The sequence below is a fragment of the Cupressus sempervirens genome, chromosome 11 (genome assembly GCF_028749045.1).
Source record: "Cupressus sempervirens isolate cs-2001-9-10 chromosome 11, ASM2874904v1, whole genome shotgun sequence".
NCBI classification, from domain to species: domain Eukaryota; kingdom Viridiplantae; phylum Streptophyta; class Pinopsida; order Cupressales; family Cupressaceae; genus Cupressus; species Cupressus sempervirens.
The window spans coordinates 98480978-98497225 of NC_143128.1; the positions used below are offsets into that span (position 1 = coordinate 98480978).

The 16248-nt window shown below is 36.5% G+C and overlaps 1 protein-coding gene across 5 annotated transcripts; it reads left to right on the forward strand.

Moving 5' to 3' along the window:
* Positions 1–4162: 4162 nt before the first annotated feature.
* On the forward strand, positions 4163–16013 carry LOC149528396 (protein argonaute PNH1-like). Of its 5 annotated transcripts, none has more exons than XM_089811370.1 (25): positions 4163–4313; positions 4427–4573; positions 4697–4886; positions 6310–7232; positions 8016–8224; positions 9143–9292; positions 9378–9511; positions 9738–9847; positions 9958–10064; positions 10188–10326; positions 10434–10550; positions 11913–12020; positions 12138–12209; positions 12419–12541; positions 12631–12790; positions 12974–13095; positions 13213–13350; positions 13451–13593; positions 14287–14349; positions 14440–14503; positions 14646–14781; positions 14874–14947; positions 15035–15129; positions 15462–15493; positions 15578–16013. In XM_089811370.1, the coding sequence occupies exons 4-25, from the start codon at positions 6378–6380 to the stop codon at positions 15793–15795; spliced, it is 3369 nt and encodes a 1122-aa protein (XP_089667496.1). In that variant the 5' UTR covers positions 4163–4313; positions 4427–4573; positions 4697–4886; positions 6310–6377; the 3' UTR covers positions 15796–16013. The 5 variants fall into 5 exon arrangements, with proteins under 5 accessions (XP_089667496.1, XP_089667495.1, XP_089667498.1 ...); XM_089811369.1 differs by having other exon boundaries at positions 4427–4540; positions 4672–4886; XM_089811372.1 differs by lacking the exon at positions 4697–4886 and having other exon boundaries at positions 4427–4466.
* The last annotated feature ends 235 nt before the right edge of the window (positions 16014–16248 follow it).

The following is a 16248-nucleotide window of genomic DNA, read 5'->3' on the forward strand; positions in this document are numbered from 1 at the left end:
TAAATACATTTCTTCTTGTGTTTGCATTCATGGTGTCTCTCATGTCCATTTAGGGTTTTTCCCGTGCTCCATGCTCTTCCCTTCTATGGCTTCTCTTTGACAGGTTCGCATGCAGGTGATCTTGGCGTCTTCGGAGTTGGCTTTCCTCAACTCCAACACATATCACATCTTAATTACAACATCATTACGAAGTAAATACATCAACATAAGCACAATGATATTAAAATACAACATTTAACAATGCATTTTATGGCAACATCATCATAACATAACAAATCATATATTCCATCTTAAAATAAATCATTTAATTTTTTTGGTGTAATCTAATGGGACTCAAATTTGCATTCCCCATTTTGAGTCACTTCGAGCCCTTTATGCGCATTTTCACATTTGTGTACCCAACTGTTGTATTAAGGTCTACAAGGTGTTTTATGTTTCTAACACCTTGCATTCAACATGTCTATGCATTCTATAATGATAAACTAACATTCTGAATCATCCACGGTGTTGAAGAAAGAAGTCGACAACTTCCATGGAAAGAGCACAACATCCCACAACAAAGGGCAACAATGGGTATTTTGAACTGCATGAGGAGATCCACAGGCAAGAGTTGCGATGAATGGTCCACGACCAAGATGGAGCTATAGTCCAAAGCAAAGGAATGCAAAAAGGGTTGCAAACAACAGTTCACGACAGGGGCGGTATGTGCATATTTACATTATCCCACATCGAGGATGTGGAGATCATTTTATTTGTTTATATATCCATTGACTCAAATGCATCATGTCTTCAAGGACGCGTGTCTTTTAAGATGTCAAAGCTCACAAGGAGTGGGGCCATGGCCCACATGGGCAGACATGAGGATGAGTTTTGGAAGGTTGTGCACCAAAAAGATAAGGTGATGACATGGCAACTTTTCAAGGGTCATTATGAGGTTGGGAGCTAGGAATTGAAGGCTTACAATTCTATACCGATCATAAGGTCAAAGGATAAACAATGAGGCTCTACGATGCTATGAAGTGGAGTCTAAGCATGAGATTGTAGGCAACAAGATGAAGGCTTACAATGTTACAATATGATCGGGAGATTGCGAGAGATAAAATTGGGAGCTCCGATACTACATCAAGGTAAGGTCCTTCGATATTAAGATTAGCGTATGGTCACCAAACAAATTTTGGAGTGTTATGATGTTAGAGAGGTGATCGTGAGTTCGGGAAATGGCAAAATTGAAGTCTAAGATGCTACGAAAATAGAGTTGCCGTAGGATCGAGGAAGGTCAAGTTGAGAGCTATGATGTTACGATGTGATCATAATATCATATAAGCATAACATCATGTGATTCAAATGGATGCATAAGGAGATGTGGGGCCCGCCATGGTGAAGTGGTGAATAGAAATTTGGCAATTAACATAGGTGAAAATTAAAAGGAATTTCTACGATTTCAAAACAAATTGAAAAAAAGAAATTGAATGCACATCTCAGATTGAAAAGTTTGAAAATTTTAATTTTGATGATTTTATATAGTTCAACTATATGATCATTAAAATTTTTCTTTTAAACTCTATTCATGGCTCGGGGCCTGAAATTTCAAATCAATCTCAGTGACATTATTTTTATCTGAAACATACAGTGTAATATATCGTTGGAATCGACAAGAGATGAACTATCCATTTCTGCAATTAGTTGTTGCACAAGAGGTCACTGGTTAGAGTTATGCAAGGATCTATCTCAGGTGCCTAATTTTCAATTTAATTTAGTTCAGGCAATTCAAATCTGATTCCCAGTGAAATGGTGAATTAAGTGAATGTAAAAGGTAGTAAAATACAGTTATCGACGAGTTTTGTCATCTCCAAAATCAGCTAAACCAAGGTATCATCTGCATTTTATGATGCTTTTCAGATATTTTAGTAACAAAAGGGTTTTCATCATTGAGGAAGATATATTTTGGGTTTGTTAGAAACAATGATGAAAACCAAATTAGATCTCATGGGTAGAAATATGAGAGAGGTTTTACAACAATAAGGAATGGAGATTTAAATGGACACATGTCACTTTCAGATCAGATCCGGGATTCCATTCTTCTTCTATACTTGTCTTTTTCCCATCCATTGTGAGGGTTCCAGTTTTTACTGTGAGACCAGGCTGTTGGTTGGTTTTACTTCATGTCTATTAAGTAGAGCTCTAGTAGTGAAGCCTACACATCCATTCTTGTACAAGTTTCTGGGTTCATTTCATGTATTGTTTTTCTAAGATAATGAAAATTGATGATAGATCATGTAACATATCCCAAGTTTCATTTAGTGTTACCAGTTAATGTATTCAGTCTTTCCAAGGATAAATACAAAAGGGGATTTACAATGAATTATCTGTGTTCTCTTATTTTGTCTTATAATTCTTCATATGCTATTAACTTTGTGATTGAATGAATAATGTTCATTTAAGTTAAGACAACTTCGATGAGTTGTGTGCTAGATCTGTTGTTGCTTTTAATACAAGGAGTTAAGTAAATGCTTCAATGATTTGATAGGGTTTCTAGGTGTATGGAGGGGGTGCTAGTAAGAATGGAGTTTGGGGATTTCAGTTGATAAACTTAATTGTAAGGCAATCAAGTTAGGTCATCATGCTGGTAGTGACTCTATGTTGTAATGGATAAGACACTGATCACCAAATCAAATGCAAGCTGAGATGAAGGCCATTTGCACAAATCATTTTAATCAAATCAGTTCAGTTTTTCATGTTTTGTAGTGGGCTGAAAGGAATTAACCCTCACTTAGCTTATGGGTTCATAGGTTATGATTTGTAGCTATTTCATTCCTATGTTATTACATAAGTATAAGAAGATATAAGGGTTTCATCTGCTGTTAATAGGTTCAGATTTTATGTTTATTTGCACTGGTACCATATATTAGAACCTCAAGGTTAACCCGCCTAGGTTTTGTAGAGCTTGAAGTGAAGGAGTTATGCCTTATAGTTGGCCCAATATTTGTAGTCAAGTGCATCCATCGTAGGAATTTGCTAGCCTTAGATGTATTGGTCTGGTTTCTTGGTTATTTTAAAATCTGTTCAATCAGGAGCCAACATAATCTAAGATGTTAAACTTCATTTATGTTAAACAATATTAAAACCATCTTTGACCAAGTCAACATTTGGCTATTCGCCACCTATGCAAGAAAGAGAAAATGATTCAAGGGCAAGACGTGACATAAACACTGTTAAATTTAACTAAAAAAATAAGTTAATAAACAATTCCTTTTATTAGTTTTAAGCACTATAGAAGAATATTATAAAGCATCACTTAGAATAAGTACCAAACACATCTACCTGAAACTATCTCTTGGACAATTCCTTCTATTAGCTTCCACCACTATTGAAGAATACTATGAAGCATCAATTAGAATAAGTAACAGACTCCCTCAACGAACTATCTATTACAAAATTCCTTCTATTAGTTTCTACCACTACCAAAGAATACAATGAAGCATCATATGAACTATCTATTCCATAATTATTTCTTTTTAACTATCAATTTAGTTAAACACCCACATTACGAAATTCCTTTTATTAGTTTCTACCACTACCAAAGAATATTATGAAGCATCACATGAACTATTTGTCAGAAGAGTGTTATAAAGCATCCACGTGAAACTATCTATTCGCCAATTCCTTCTATTAGCTTCCACCACAATCAAAGAATATCAATCACAAAAGTTAGATTTAGATTTAGTTTAATACCTTTAAAATTCCTCTCCTCAATACCTTCTTCACCATCTTAGAAAATCCAAATTCTAGGAAACAAAGAAACAAAAATCAGTTATATATAAAATCATTTACTCATTAAAAAACTGAAAAGAACTCCACAAAACCATGGGTTATACCACACAAGCTAAGAAAGAGCGAGACTTCACTTAAGGGAAAAGAATCCTAGACTAGCTCAGCATGTTGATGATAAAAAGAAAGAAAGAACTTAAAGAAAAACTTAAAAGAGGAGAGAGAAAAGAGGAACCCCAATCGTCCTTCGTAAGTTAAGAGCAGCAAAAGGTAGTGTAATTGGGCAACAGGTAGTTATTAATTAGATAATTAATAAAGCAGGGTTAGTTTTATTTATAAATAAATAATTAATATTGGCCTATTAGAGATTTATTGTAGCCTGTGCAGAGGCTTTGTTATTATTATTGCAGGGAGAGCTCCTCTCGTTTCTGCACGAATTTCAATGACAACAAGAAAACCCTAATTTTTTTCTTAAAAACACCATTCTGCTATTTTATTAAGACCCAGGTGGCAGGTTCCAATCTACGAGGCGAAATATACTCGAGGTAATTTTTTCCGTTTCTGAAGCTCAAATGAAAGAGAATTCTGTCCAGCGGTTGCATTTCGATGATGCCCAGTAGTTAGGGAGGTCTAAATAATTCAACGGCACATTTTTCAGATCTCTTCAGAGGATCAGCATTTAATGAGGGGAGCGGAAAGTACGGGCTTGCATCTCTTGCAATAATGGTTGTTAGGCTTAGGCAGATCGATATTAAGAGAGAACGAGTCCTCGGTATTTTTGGTTGGGTTGCTAAAAATGTGTTTGGTATTTTTGGAACGCTTGCTAAAAATGATTTGGAACTTCGTTTAGCTTTCTGACGTGTTTTTTTTGTTTTTTGTTTTACACTTTTCTCCCCCATTCAGCGCATTTTATGTGTCTTCATTTTAGGGCTCTGTGAATTAGTTTAGGCTGTCAGCAGTGCCGTTGATTTCGTTGAGGTGGTCCTGTTGTTAAAGGGTTTGAGGGAAGGAAAGTTTGTGAGTGGAGGTGTTTTCGTCAAAACAACTTGAGCGAGGAGAATGGCTACTTTCGCTCTGTAGAAATTTTCACGAGTTTATCCATGAAATAAGTTTTTGAGGTAATGAACTTGCTGCTTTATCTGTGAATTTTCTTATAAATAATGGCGCTAAATGCTTTAAATTATTTATCAAGGAATTGATTTTCTGTGATGCTCTCTATACAGGGGCTGTGCATTTTGAGTTTCAGCTATTTTTTTGAGGGTCTCAAGGGTAGATGATTGATACTTCTTTAAGAGTCTGTTCATATCTTGCAAACCCTTGTGAGTTTTTTGGAATAATTTCCTGAGGACGGCTAGCTAAATATTTGTTATGGAAGAAATATTTTTTTGACGGTAAAGGACCGGTGTATTAGAGGCGCCTCTGACTATTTGACAAATCCTTTGAAATATTTAGGACTACTGTGAGTTTTTGTTAAGGATTTACCAAATATTATTGTGTTTTTCTAGTGTTTGACCGGACTACTGTGAATTTTTGTTAAGGATTTACCAAATATTACTGTGTTTTTCTAGTGTTTGGCGTTCTTAGGTGACTGAGTAATGATTTTGGGCTGTTTGTGAACATTTTGCAAATCTCTGGTATTTTTAATATTGGTACACTAAGTTTGTTGTCTGACAGGAGTCGAACTTTTTTTGCGGTGAATACGAAACACATGTAAATTTTAGGTATGTTGTACGATGCATTTGAGTCTCGGTATGCAATTTCCTAACCTGTACTGAAGAGATGTAAGAAGATTTGCGTTGTCTTCGAATAGTTTGGATGTTGTTAGAATATCTAGTTGCGGATGACAATATTTGTTAATTGTGGTTAAGAGTAATTGTAGGCCTTTTGGGTGCGAGTTTTTTTGGCAGCTAAATCAAAGAAAAAGCTATTGGTTAATGTAGGCTGCATGTTTAGGTTTTAGTAAAATCTCAGAGCATTTAGAGTCGTTGGATTTTAATTTTTGAAGTTTTCTGTACGTAATGTGACGTGGAATTTTTGTTGGGTAGATTGTATTCACTGTGTGCGTACGAATTATAAGGTCTGAGATCTCACTTCAAGGTTTTCATGATGAAGAAATACTGTTTCTCTATTTAGTAGATCTCGTCTTAAGGACCCGAGGATTCATAAATGCTTTAAGCCTTGTTCATTGTGAGAACCGAAACTCCATTCTGGTGGCATATAGGTCTGCGCAATAGAATTTCTGAAGCTTATTTTAAAAATGCCTGTGAAATTATTTAGTCTATAATTATGGAATGATTACTATTTTTTAATACCTTGTTATATAGACTACGGGGTAGATGGATTTTTTTCTTCAATATTGTAAACAATTTTGCACTGCAATCACCTGATTTTGAACTTACCTACGTAATCTGTCTCCGGTAGATGTATCTTGAAATTTTAATGGAAGTCTGTAAACAATTTATGTTTGAAACCTATTCTATGATCATTTGCAAGTATTGGAAGACAGAGTTTATAATGTCACTACTTTCTCTTGTTTGGCAGGTTAAAATATACAATAACTTTGCTCAAATATATCTAACTGAAAAAGAAGCTCAAGAGCGCTGAAAAGAATGCCCAGAAAGAAGAAGACTCCCAAGGATGGAGAAGGTGAAACCTCTCAGTCGGGTCAGCATCATCAAGTCTCATCGAGCCAGGATGTTAGATCTCAAGACGTGAGGGCTCAACAGCAAGGATTTCAACAGCCTGAGAGGTCATATGGTCAGCCTCAGCAAGGCGCTATGGGACGTGGAGGATACCCTCAGCAGGGAAGAGGAGGGTATCCTCAACAAGGTGGAGGTAGGGGTGGATATGGTGGTGGTGGCCGAGGTGGAGGCCCTCCCCAGCAAGGCAGGGGTGGGCAAGGATATCAAGGACAGGGGCCACCCCCTCAGGGGTTTATGCAAGGAGGACCTCCACCGTATCAGCAGCAGGGACGAGGTGGCGAACCCTCTTCCATGGCTGCGGGCTATGGAAGAGGCAGGGGGAGAGGAAGAGCTGGGAGGGTAGGTGGCCCCGGCCCTTATGGCAGTGGCCCCCCTCCTCCCACAGGGCCTTCTGGGCCATTTCCCGATCTGCCCCAAGCCGCTCAACAGCCTTATCAACAGGAACAGGCTGCAACAGCACCAGTACAGTCCTTTGCTCCACAGTTCCTTTTGCCGGTTGAATCTAGCAGTGGGGCTGAACCTGTTATTGAAGCTGGACTTGGTGAAGTTGTGGAAAAGATGGAGCACGTCACTTTGCAGGCTCCTCCAGGCCCTGATGTGCCTGGGCCATCTGAGATTGTAGCAGCTGGAACAACACCATTGTCAAGCAAGGGAGTGCGATTCCCATTGCGTCCAGGAATGGGGAAATTTGGCACCAGGTGCATTGTCAAGGCTAATCATTTTTTTGCACAGCTTCCTGACAAGGATCTGCACCAATATGATGTAAGTTGCCATTGAGCTTTACTGTATCATTCTTATGAAATATTGAAATTGAATCTTGCATGTTTCACTTATAATTTGCACTGCTGAAGGATTTTATAGATCAAATGCTTTTGAAATTAAATGCAAATTATCCGTTTTTTAACAAAATGAAATATTTGAAGTATCTGTTCCAACTCTTTTTGGGAGATGTTTCTAAATTGATTGCCTGTGAGCTAAGTACGTGATGTCTGGTCCTAAAATTGTTCTTGGTCCATTGAGCTACAAAATTTAAATTTGAACCATCAAAAGATGAATTCAAAGAGCTTGTACGATAGGAGTGAATTTTTATAGCGTTGGCAATTCATAGTAAAGAATGGAACATCAACTGTATCTGAAGGGTATTTGAAAACCTGACAAATGAGCATATAGCTTAGGAGTGAAAAATGATTGGTTACTTTGTAAAATTCATTTTGAAACAGTACAGAGAAAATATTCATTGTTGATGGCTTGATAATCTTGGTCTATCTCAATAACCATGCCTGTTATGCACTTAACTGCAGTAAATTTACTAGTCTCTGGGCATGCACATTGAGAGGAAAGAAAGAACAACCGAAAGGCCAAATTTTGTTGTATTTATTAGTTCCATGCTCCCAAGGCATTTCACTCATGTGCTGATGTGTTGTAGATCAAATTGTGTTGTATACCAAGCATGGTAAAGTTTGGCAATGAATCCATTCATAGGTGTTCTAGGCATAATTTTTACTGCATAATCTTGCTAACAATTTGGCACTTTTCTCTGTATAGGTATCGATTACACCTGAGGTGACTTCCAGAGGTGTTAACAGGGCGGTAATGGAGCAATTAGTGAAACAGTATCAGGAGACACATTTGGGGAGGAGACTTCCTGCATATGATGGTCGTAAGAGCCTATACACTGCTGGCCCTTTGCCATTTGCATCCAAGGAGTTTACAATTAATCTTCTTGATGAGGAAGATGGGTTGGGAGGCCCAAGGTAAAGCAATAGATTAAATTGATACTGGTAGAGTGATTTTTCAGTCAAATGTTCTTTCTTGTTATTGTGGTGGTCCTCCTTTTCCTCAATGTGGAAGTTCCTGCTTGGAAGCTTATTGTTACATGACTTGTTATGTTTGCAGAACAGTCATGCTCAATGATTCATTGCTATGCTGATTTAATGCTTTATTAAAGACATTCTAATTATGTATTGTTATTCAAATTTCATGCTCTATTATGGTTAAGTGCTTGAAATTGCTAGCTGACATGCGTATAAATTTTGTGTGGCTTTATTATTCTAATAGTTTGCATCATATATATTGTGGATTTCTAATAGTTCGCACCATATTTATTGTGGATTTCTAAGTGTCATTTTTCTTATTGTATTTCTATTTGTGTTTCATATATCTGTCTTTACTTCAGGCCTAATCTTTATTGTTGTGATATATGCTTTTCTTTAACCAGAAATCTTCAGCATGACCCTTTGTTCATTCTTGAGATATGCACTGTTTGTTCTTCAAGAATTACATTTGTTTTTCAATTTACCAGGGCATTAGACGAGTCTTGGAAGCACTTTACCTATATTTACATCTCTTTCTTAATGAATCTACCGCTCTGGTTTAGCACATCAGTTTTTATCCTACGTAAAACTATTAGTATCTTAAGCTTGTTCCCAGGGATTTGTTATTGACCTTTCCATTCTATATAAAATTGTTGTCATTATGGGTTTTTCTGTCAAGATATTTGGTAATTAATAATTTCTTATATTTTGAAAATTATATTTCTTTTATAGTACAAGCACTACACGTACTAATCACAATACCCATATTTAACAATAAATTTTATAATTATATTTGTTTATTAAGGTAAAACATGTAGTCATCACAATACCTAAGCATGTCTTCATTTGTTTTTTTAGAAGGGAGAGACAGTTCAAGGTTGTGATAAAGTTTGCGGCTCACGCAGACCTTCATCATTTAGGTCAATTCTTATCTGGCAGGCAAGCAGATGCTCCTCAAGAAGCTCTGCAGGTCCTGGATATTGTGTTGCGCGAGTTGCCTACACACAGGTGCCTTTATTTAATTTAATTTGTTTTCACAGAGGATGAATAGTTGGATGAGAAGGAAAGTTATTAAGTTTGATTTGCATTGTAGGTATTCTCCAGTTGGAAGATCTTTTTACTCTCCTGATTTAGGAAGGAGGCAACAGCTTGGTGAGGGTCTAGAAAGCTGGCGTGGATTTTACCAGAGCATAAGACCAACTCAAATGGGATTGTCACTCAATATTGGTAGGAAGGAATAGAAGTACAATCTTTGTTGAAGGTTTTTCTCTTTTTATTTTTTCTACTCTGTTATTTGTTAACCTTTTACTAATTAGGATAACTGCTGTTTCTCTGTTAGCAAATGTTTCCCATATCATTATATTATATTTTGTATCAGGAAGGTGTAATTATTAAGTTCACACTTGAATGGTGATCTGCAAATAACAATCAACAACCATCTCCCTTGTTGCAGATATGTCATCGACTGCCTTCATTGAGCCACTGAATGTTATTGATTTTGTGGCTCAGCTCTTAAATAGGGACATGGGATCTAGACCATTGTCTGATGCTGATCGTATCAAGGTATGGGGTTTCAAGAACACCCAATTGGATTATATAAGATGATTTTAAAATGTGGATGTAAATAACGAATTTAGTCTAATATAGTCATTATGACATCTCTGCTGAGACAGATTAAGAAGGCCTTGAGAGGTGTAAAAGTTGAGGTCACACATCGAGCAAATATGCGAAGGAAATATCGTATTTCTGGGTTGACTTCTCAACCCACCCGGGAATTAACGTAAGATTCTCAGGATGCTTAATATTAGTAATATGAAAATGGAAATATTCTTATTACAGGAGGCTACAAGTTAACCTATATATGGTACAGAACATCTTGTTGCTAATTATATTGTTTTTATAGGTTTCCTGTGGATGATAAAGGAACAATGAAATCTGTGGTGGAGTATTTCCAGGAGACGTATGGATTTACCATACAGCATACTAGTTTGCCATGCCTACAAGTTGGAAATCAGCAGAGGCCAAACTATTTACCGATGGAGGTGTGCTTTTGTAATTCAAATAAATCTTTTGGAACAGGAAGTGCTTTGTAGAAGTTAGCTATGTTTCTGTCTATTTATGCAGAATACTCACTGGTGTAACTAAATAGGTCTGTAAAATAGTAGAGGGCCAACGCTATTCAAAACGTTTGAATGAAAGGCAAATTACTGCCCTTCTGAAAGTTACATGTCAGCGTCCTCGAGAACGAGAGATGGACATTTTACAGGTATTCTCTCCCTGCACTGAAGATGTCTTTGGTTATAATTTAAATTAGTATTTTATCTGTTTTGTGCAGTGTTGTAATATTAGGGAATCCAGTACAATAATTGATGCATACAGAAATGTGTTTCCCAAATGATAGCTAATTATAGTAGCTAACATGCCCTCAGATTGCTGCAACAGCTGCTACCTATCAAAATGAATGCAGCAAATAATTATTTATTATTGAGAAATGCACATTCAGAATCCAAATCATGAAAATATAACTTTATTGACACATCAGCATTCATGAGTATAGCTTTGCAAGCCTCTTAACAATTACACAAAAAATAAAAAATAAAATTTAAAACATGCCAACAATAGTGTGAATATTGATTTGGAATTCATTCCAAAGTCAGGGTTTGCCTCATCACTCAGGAAAGTAGCAACTTCTAATTTGAGAAATAGAAATGCAGCAAATAATTCTTTATTATTGAGAAATGCACATTCAGAATGAATCATGAAAATAGAACTTTATTGACACAACAGCATTCAGGAGTATAGCTTTGCAAGCCTTGCAACAATTACACAAAAAAACAAATTAAATTTAAAACATGCCAACAATAGTGTTAATATTCCAGAGTCAAGGGTTTGCCTCGTCACACACTGGTTTCTCTTTGAATTCTTATCTGATCGCTTAAGGAAGTAGCAGCTTCTAACTTTTTTTTGAGACCCCCCCTTGTATTATTGTATATGGATGGATATAGCCCACTATTGCCCATGATCTCAAAGTAGTGGTTTTATCAACCCAAAGCATGTGAATCGTTAGATAACTGTACTGGCTCATGCAGGGATCTATAGAAGATTTTTTAATGAGATGTATTGGAGCTGCTAGAGACTAAAGAGCTCCAAAAGCTCAAGATTCCTAGTCAACCTGTATGGTTGAAGTAATGACTACTTAAAGCCATTTAACATAGTAAATATTAAATCTGAAAGTAAAAGCCGCTGCAGAGATGTTACCATAGTACACAAGGGCATGGTAATGGCCCAGCTGTATGTAGTTATTTTTTAATCCTACTAATCAAAAAATAGAATATATTATAATGTCGCCAGGGGACTGCTGAGATAGCCATGTGATGCCTGATAAGTAAACATGACAAGTATAAAAACTTCCAAGTTGATTTATGAAGACTGGCTATGCTCAGCAGATAGAGATCAGAACAAACACACAGAGAACCTGGAAAATTGTATCCCAAAATTGAATGAAGAAATCTCTTTGGGCATGCAGGATTGCATGTGCTCCAGATGTTTTTAGCACAGTTCAAGAAAAAAAGGATTTATTAGAGTACTTCGTAGCTTTAAGACTAATTAATTGCTTCTTTCTATGCAGACTGTATTCCACAATGCGTACCATCAAGATCCATATGCAAAAGAATTTGGACTTAAAATTAGTGACAAGCTTGCTTCAGTAGAAGCCCGGATTTTGCCTGCACCTTGGGTATTGATTCCCTCGTTACCATTTATTTTGTTTTCAAAATGGTTTGTTTTTGTAATATATAGTAAATTTTCTCTGTTCCATTTATGTTTAACTGTGAATGCAACAATTATTGTGCAGCTGAAGTATCATGAAACTGGCAGGGAAAAGGATTGCTTACCTCAAGTTGGACAGTGGAATATGATGAATAAGGTAATGGATGAAGTGTTTGCATATTTTAAAGACTAAAGGAGTGCCTTTGATACTTCATATGCTAAGTATTTAGTTCAAATGTCGTTGATATACTTCGTATGCCAATTATTTAGTTCTAACTTATACTGATAGAGAAAATTTTACATAAGCTTTGATGCAAGTGTTACTATGAAAGTGCTTAGCATTTGTTATTATATTTCATGAAACAGAAAATGGTGAATGGAGGAACTGTAAACTATTGGGCCTGTGTAAACTTTTCACGAGGTGTTCAGGAGAGTGTTGCCCGTGGGTTTTGTCAAGAGTTGGCACAGATGTGCCAGGTTTCTGGGATGGTATTTACTTACGATTCAGACACCCATAATAATTTAAATAGTTTGGCACGTCCTTCGTTGTTTAGTGATGTCCTCTTGTTTGACTGCAGAATTTCAACCCAGAACCTGTGATCCAGATTCATCAGTCACGGCCCGAACAAGTAGAGAGAGCCTTGAAGACCATCTGCAAAGAGGCAAATGCAAGACTCAAGACAAAAGAGCTGGAACTTCTTATAGTCATTTTGCCTGACAACAATGGTTCTTTGTATGGTGTGTATTTTTTCCTTTAGTTTCATCCAAGAATTTGAAAGAGTTCAGGAAATGGTTTGCTGGTATTTGATTTATTTTCTATAAATAATAGAAGTTCCTTGAAGAATTGTTTTTTGTTATTCTATGATGGGTTGGGACATTGTATTATATTAGTCAATGATGAGTTGTCTTGTGTTGCTTTAGGTGACCTTAAGCGTATATGTGAAACTGATCTCGGCTTAGTTTCACAATGCTGCCTGACAAAGCACGTGTTTAAAATGAGCAAGCAATATTTAGCAAATGTGGCCCTCAAAATTAATGTAAAGGTGTGTACTGAAGATATATTTTGCAGTTCCAGTGTGCCCGCAGATATGTTATATTTTATGTCTATTTGAAAAAAAGGTAACTTATTAATTTGTCATTGTTGATGCTTTGCATGTTAGGTTGGTGGAAGAAACACAGTCCTTGCTGATGCAATTTCTAGAAGGATTCCTCTGGTCAGTGATATACCTACTATCATCTTTGGGGCAGATGTTACGCATCCACACCCTGGAGAAGATTCCAGTCCATCAATAGCGGCAGTAGGTTTTCAATTAAGATCATTGTTTGCTGCTGTTCTGGTTTACACAATTCATAGGAAAAATGCTTATCTTAATATTTTGGGTTTGGTGCAAATGTCAGGTGGTTGCATCTCAAGACTGGCCTGAAGTCACAAAGTATGCAGGCCTAGTTTGTGCGCAGGCGCACCGGCAAGAGCTCATTCAAGATTTGTATAAAGTCTGGCAAGATCCAGTACGAGGCACTGTTACTGGAGGAATGATAAAGTAGGCACCATATGTGGTATTTGTTTAGTCTACCGGGTTGTCATGCTGCTTAGCAAAAGATTGTTACATGTTTGGTTCAAAAGTTTATATATTTCAGGGGTGTGTATTTGTGCTGGGGATTTGGTTGACTGTAACTTCGCATTTTAAAAGCAGTCTTTTGGTACATATCATATGTCTGCCTGCGTTGTTATGTCCTTGTAAGTTCTGTTTGAGATGTAAATGTCAGGATGCTGATTCAGTTTATATTTGATTTGGAGGTGTTCTACTTGAAATAGTGACCACCTTTTATAGCAGTGTATAGTATTCAATTTGTATTCAGTCTTAAACTAGGATGATTACCTGTATTATGTAGTGACAATGTATAGCCAGTACAATCTGCAAATCTAGAATGTAAGAGATTTAATTTACAAAGAATTAAGGAAAACTTTTACAACTTCACACACCATGGATTAGGGACATGTTCTGAATTTTACTAAATGTGACGAAGAGGAGAAAACCCTCTAGAGCACAATTTCTGCCTTGATCATTATGCATTTTATTAACACTAAACCAACCAATGAAATTGAAAATTCTTAGACAAGTTACTGCTCCTCAAAATTAAAAATATGATTTTTGGAAATTCACTTGCTACTCGAAATTTAAAAGTATGATATTAGGAAATTCAAATGATTATCTCACTTTGATTCTTTGCAGGGAGCTACTGATTTCTTTTCGCAGAGCAACAGGACAAAAGCCTCTGCGAATCATATTTTATAGGTAATTTATTTCATTTTGATTGGTTTTTGTGGTGAGATTTAGTTCTGCATTTCTTATGTCTCCTTAGTGACAGCTTTGGTATTTCTTCAGAGATGGTGTAAGTGAAGGACAGTTTTACCAAGTTCTACTTTATGAACTGGATGCTATTCGCAGGGTCAGTTTCCTAATACTCACTATAGTACTTGCTATTCAGTTGAGATTGACACGGCTCATTAGTTTGTTTGTATTCTCTTTTGGATTGACTTAAAGAAGACAGCTGAATGCTATATGAACTAAAAGTTCTGTGGTGCAAACAGGCTTGTGCATCTCTTGAGCCAAATTACCAGCCCCCAGTGACATTTGTTGTTGTTCAAAAGCGGCACCATACTAGACTATTTGCAAACAACCATGCAGATAGGCATTCTATAGACAGAAGTGGGAACATCTTGCCAGGTATGAGGGTCCTATAAGGCTATATATAGTACTGTCTGCTCTATTTAAAGGTGTCAATTTGTAACACTGATTTGGGTTTCCTATTTTGTCAGGCACTGTTGTTGATTCCAAAATTTGCCATCCCACGGAATTTGACTTTTATCTCTGCAGCCATGCTGGGATACAGGTATAATACTTATTTCTTAGATCAACTTGTCATGCTTTCTTTGTCATGTATTATAACAAAAACTGATCTGGTTTTTATCATTTACAGGGGACCAGCAGACCAGCACATTATCATGTGCTTTGGGATGAGAACAAATTTACAGCTGATGGGTTGCAATCATTAACAAACAATCTTTGTTACACGTATATCCTCTTTCATTAATTCTCTTGATTCTTTTTTTTATGCACAATGCATATCTTTTAGTGTAAATCCCGATTCATTTAACTCCCTTGATTCATTTTTTTATGCACAGTGCATATCTATCAGTAATATTTACATAGGAGCATTGTAATTCATAATTATCCTACAATGCTAATTGTTTTTAGATTATTCATGCATCATGCATATAAGAACATCAACTATAGTAATTTTCACGTATTGAAGCTCATATTCTAATTTTATATTTAATTTGTAATTTTTTGTACATAAATTTGGGATTTAATTGTCTGCTGCTCTTGTATTGGTGTGTTTACAGGTATGCAAGGTGCACTCGTTCTGTATCTATAGGTATGGTTCTGAAGTCTTCAAAATAGTTTTTATGTTCATATGCTGGGATGACTTCACTGATTTGTTTTTGCTTCTTCTGTGCAGTGCCTCCTGCATATTATGCCCATTTGGCTGCCTTCCGTGCTCGGTTTTATATGGAGCCTGATACATCAGATAGTGGTTCATTGTCTAGTGGCCTTCCTGGTGGGCGTCAGGCTCCTGGGGGCTCAGGAGCCCGGAGTACTCGAGTACCAGCTGGGGCAGCTGTACGACCATTGCCATCTTTGAAGGAAAATGTGAAGAGAGTCATGTTCTATTGTTGAACTCTTGCAGTTTCCTTCACTTAATATACACAATGCATTTTTCTAATTTAAAAAAAAGTGAAATTGGAAGTATGTAAACAATTATTTTTGCACTTCTAAGTGCAAAGCATGGTAGCTGGAGCGGAATATTTTATACTTTTAAAAGACACCTTTTTTGATGTTAAACAACCAAGTTCTTTACATTGACAAGCAATTTAGCCCAAACATTAACACTGCAATTTGAAGAGTAGATCATTGATGCTGTATGATTTGTGAAAATTAGCAGAGCTAGCTTTAGCACCTTGCAGCTCAACTGAATCACTTGCTTTTTCATTCAGCACATTGAGAATATAAGCAACATGCCAATAAATTATCATGCAACTGTTAACACTGCTACAGAAGCATATTTGGGAAGTTCGCCGTTGCAAAACTTTTTGGTTCCTAATAACTGTTTATAGTCCTTTTATTTTCATC

Excerpts from the sequence above, each read along its gene's own strand:
- LOC149528396 (XM_089811370.1), top strand. The coding sequence starts at position 6,378 with ATGCCCAGAAAGAAGAAGACTCCCAAGGATGGAGAAGGTGAAACCTCT. Across the intron at positions 8,225-9,142 it reads GATGGGTTGGGAGGCCCAAG|AAGGGAGAGACAGTTCAAGG; the intron begins GTAAAGCAATAG and ends TTGTTTTTTTAG. Across the intron at positions 13,594-14,286 it reads GTTACTGGAGGAATGATAAA|GGAGCTACTGATTTCTTTTC; the intron begins GTAGGCACCATA and ends GATTCTTTGCAG.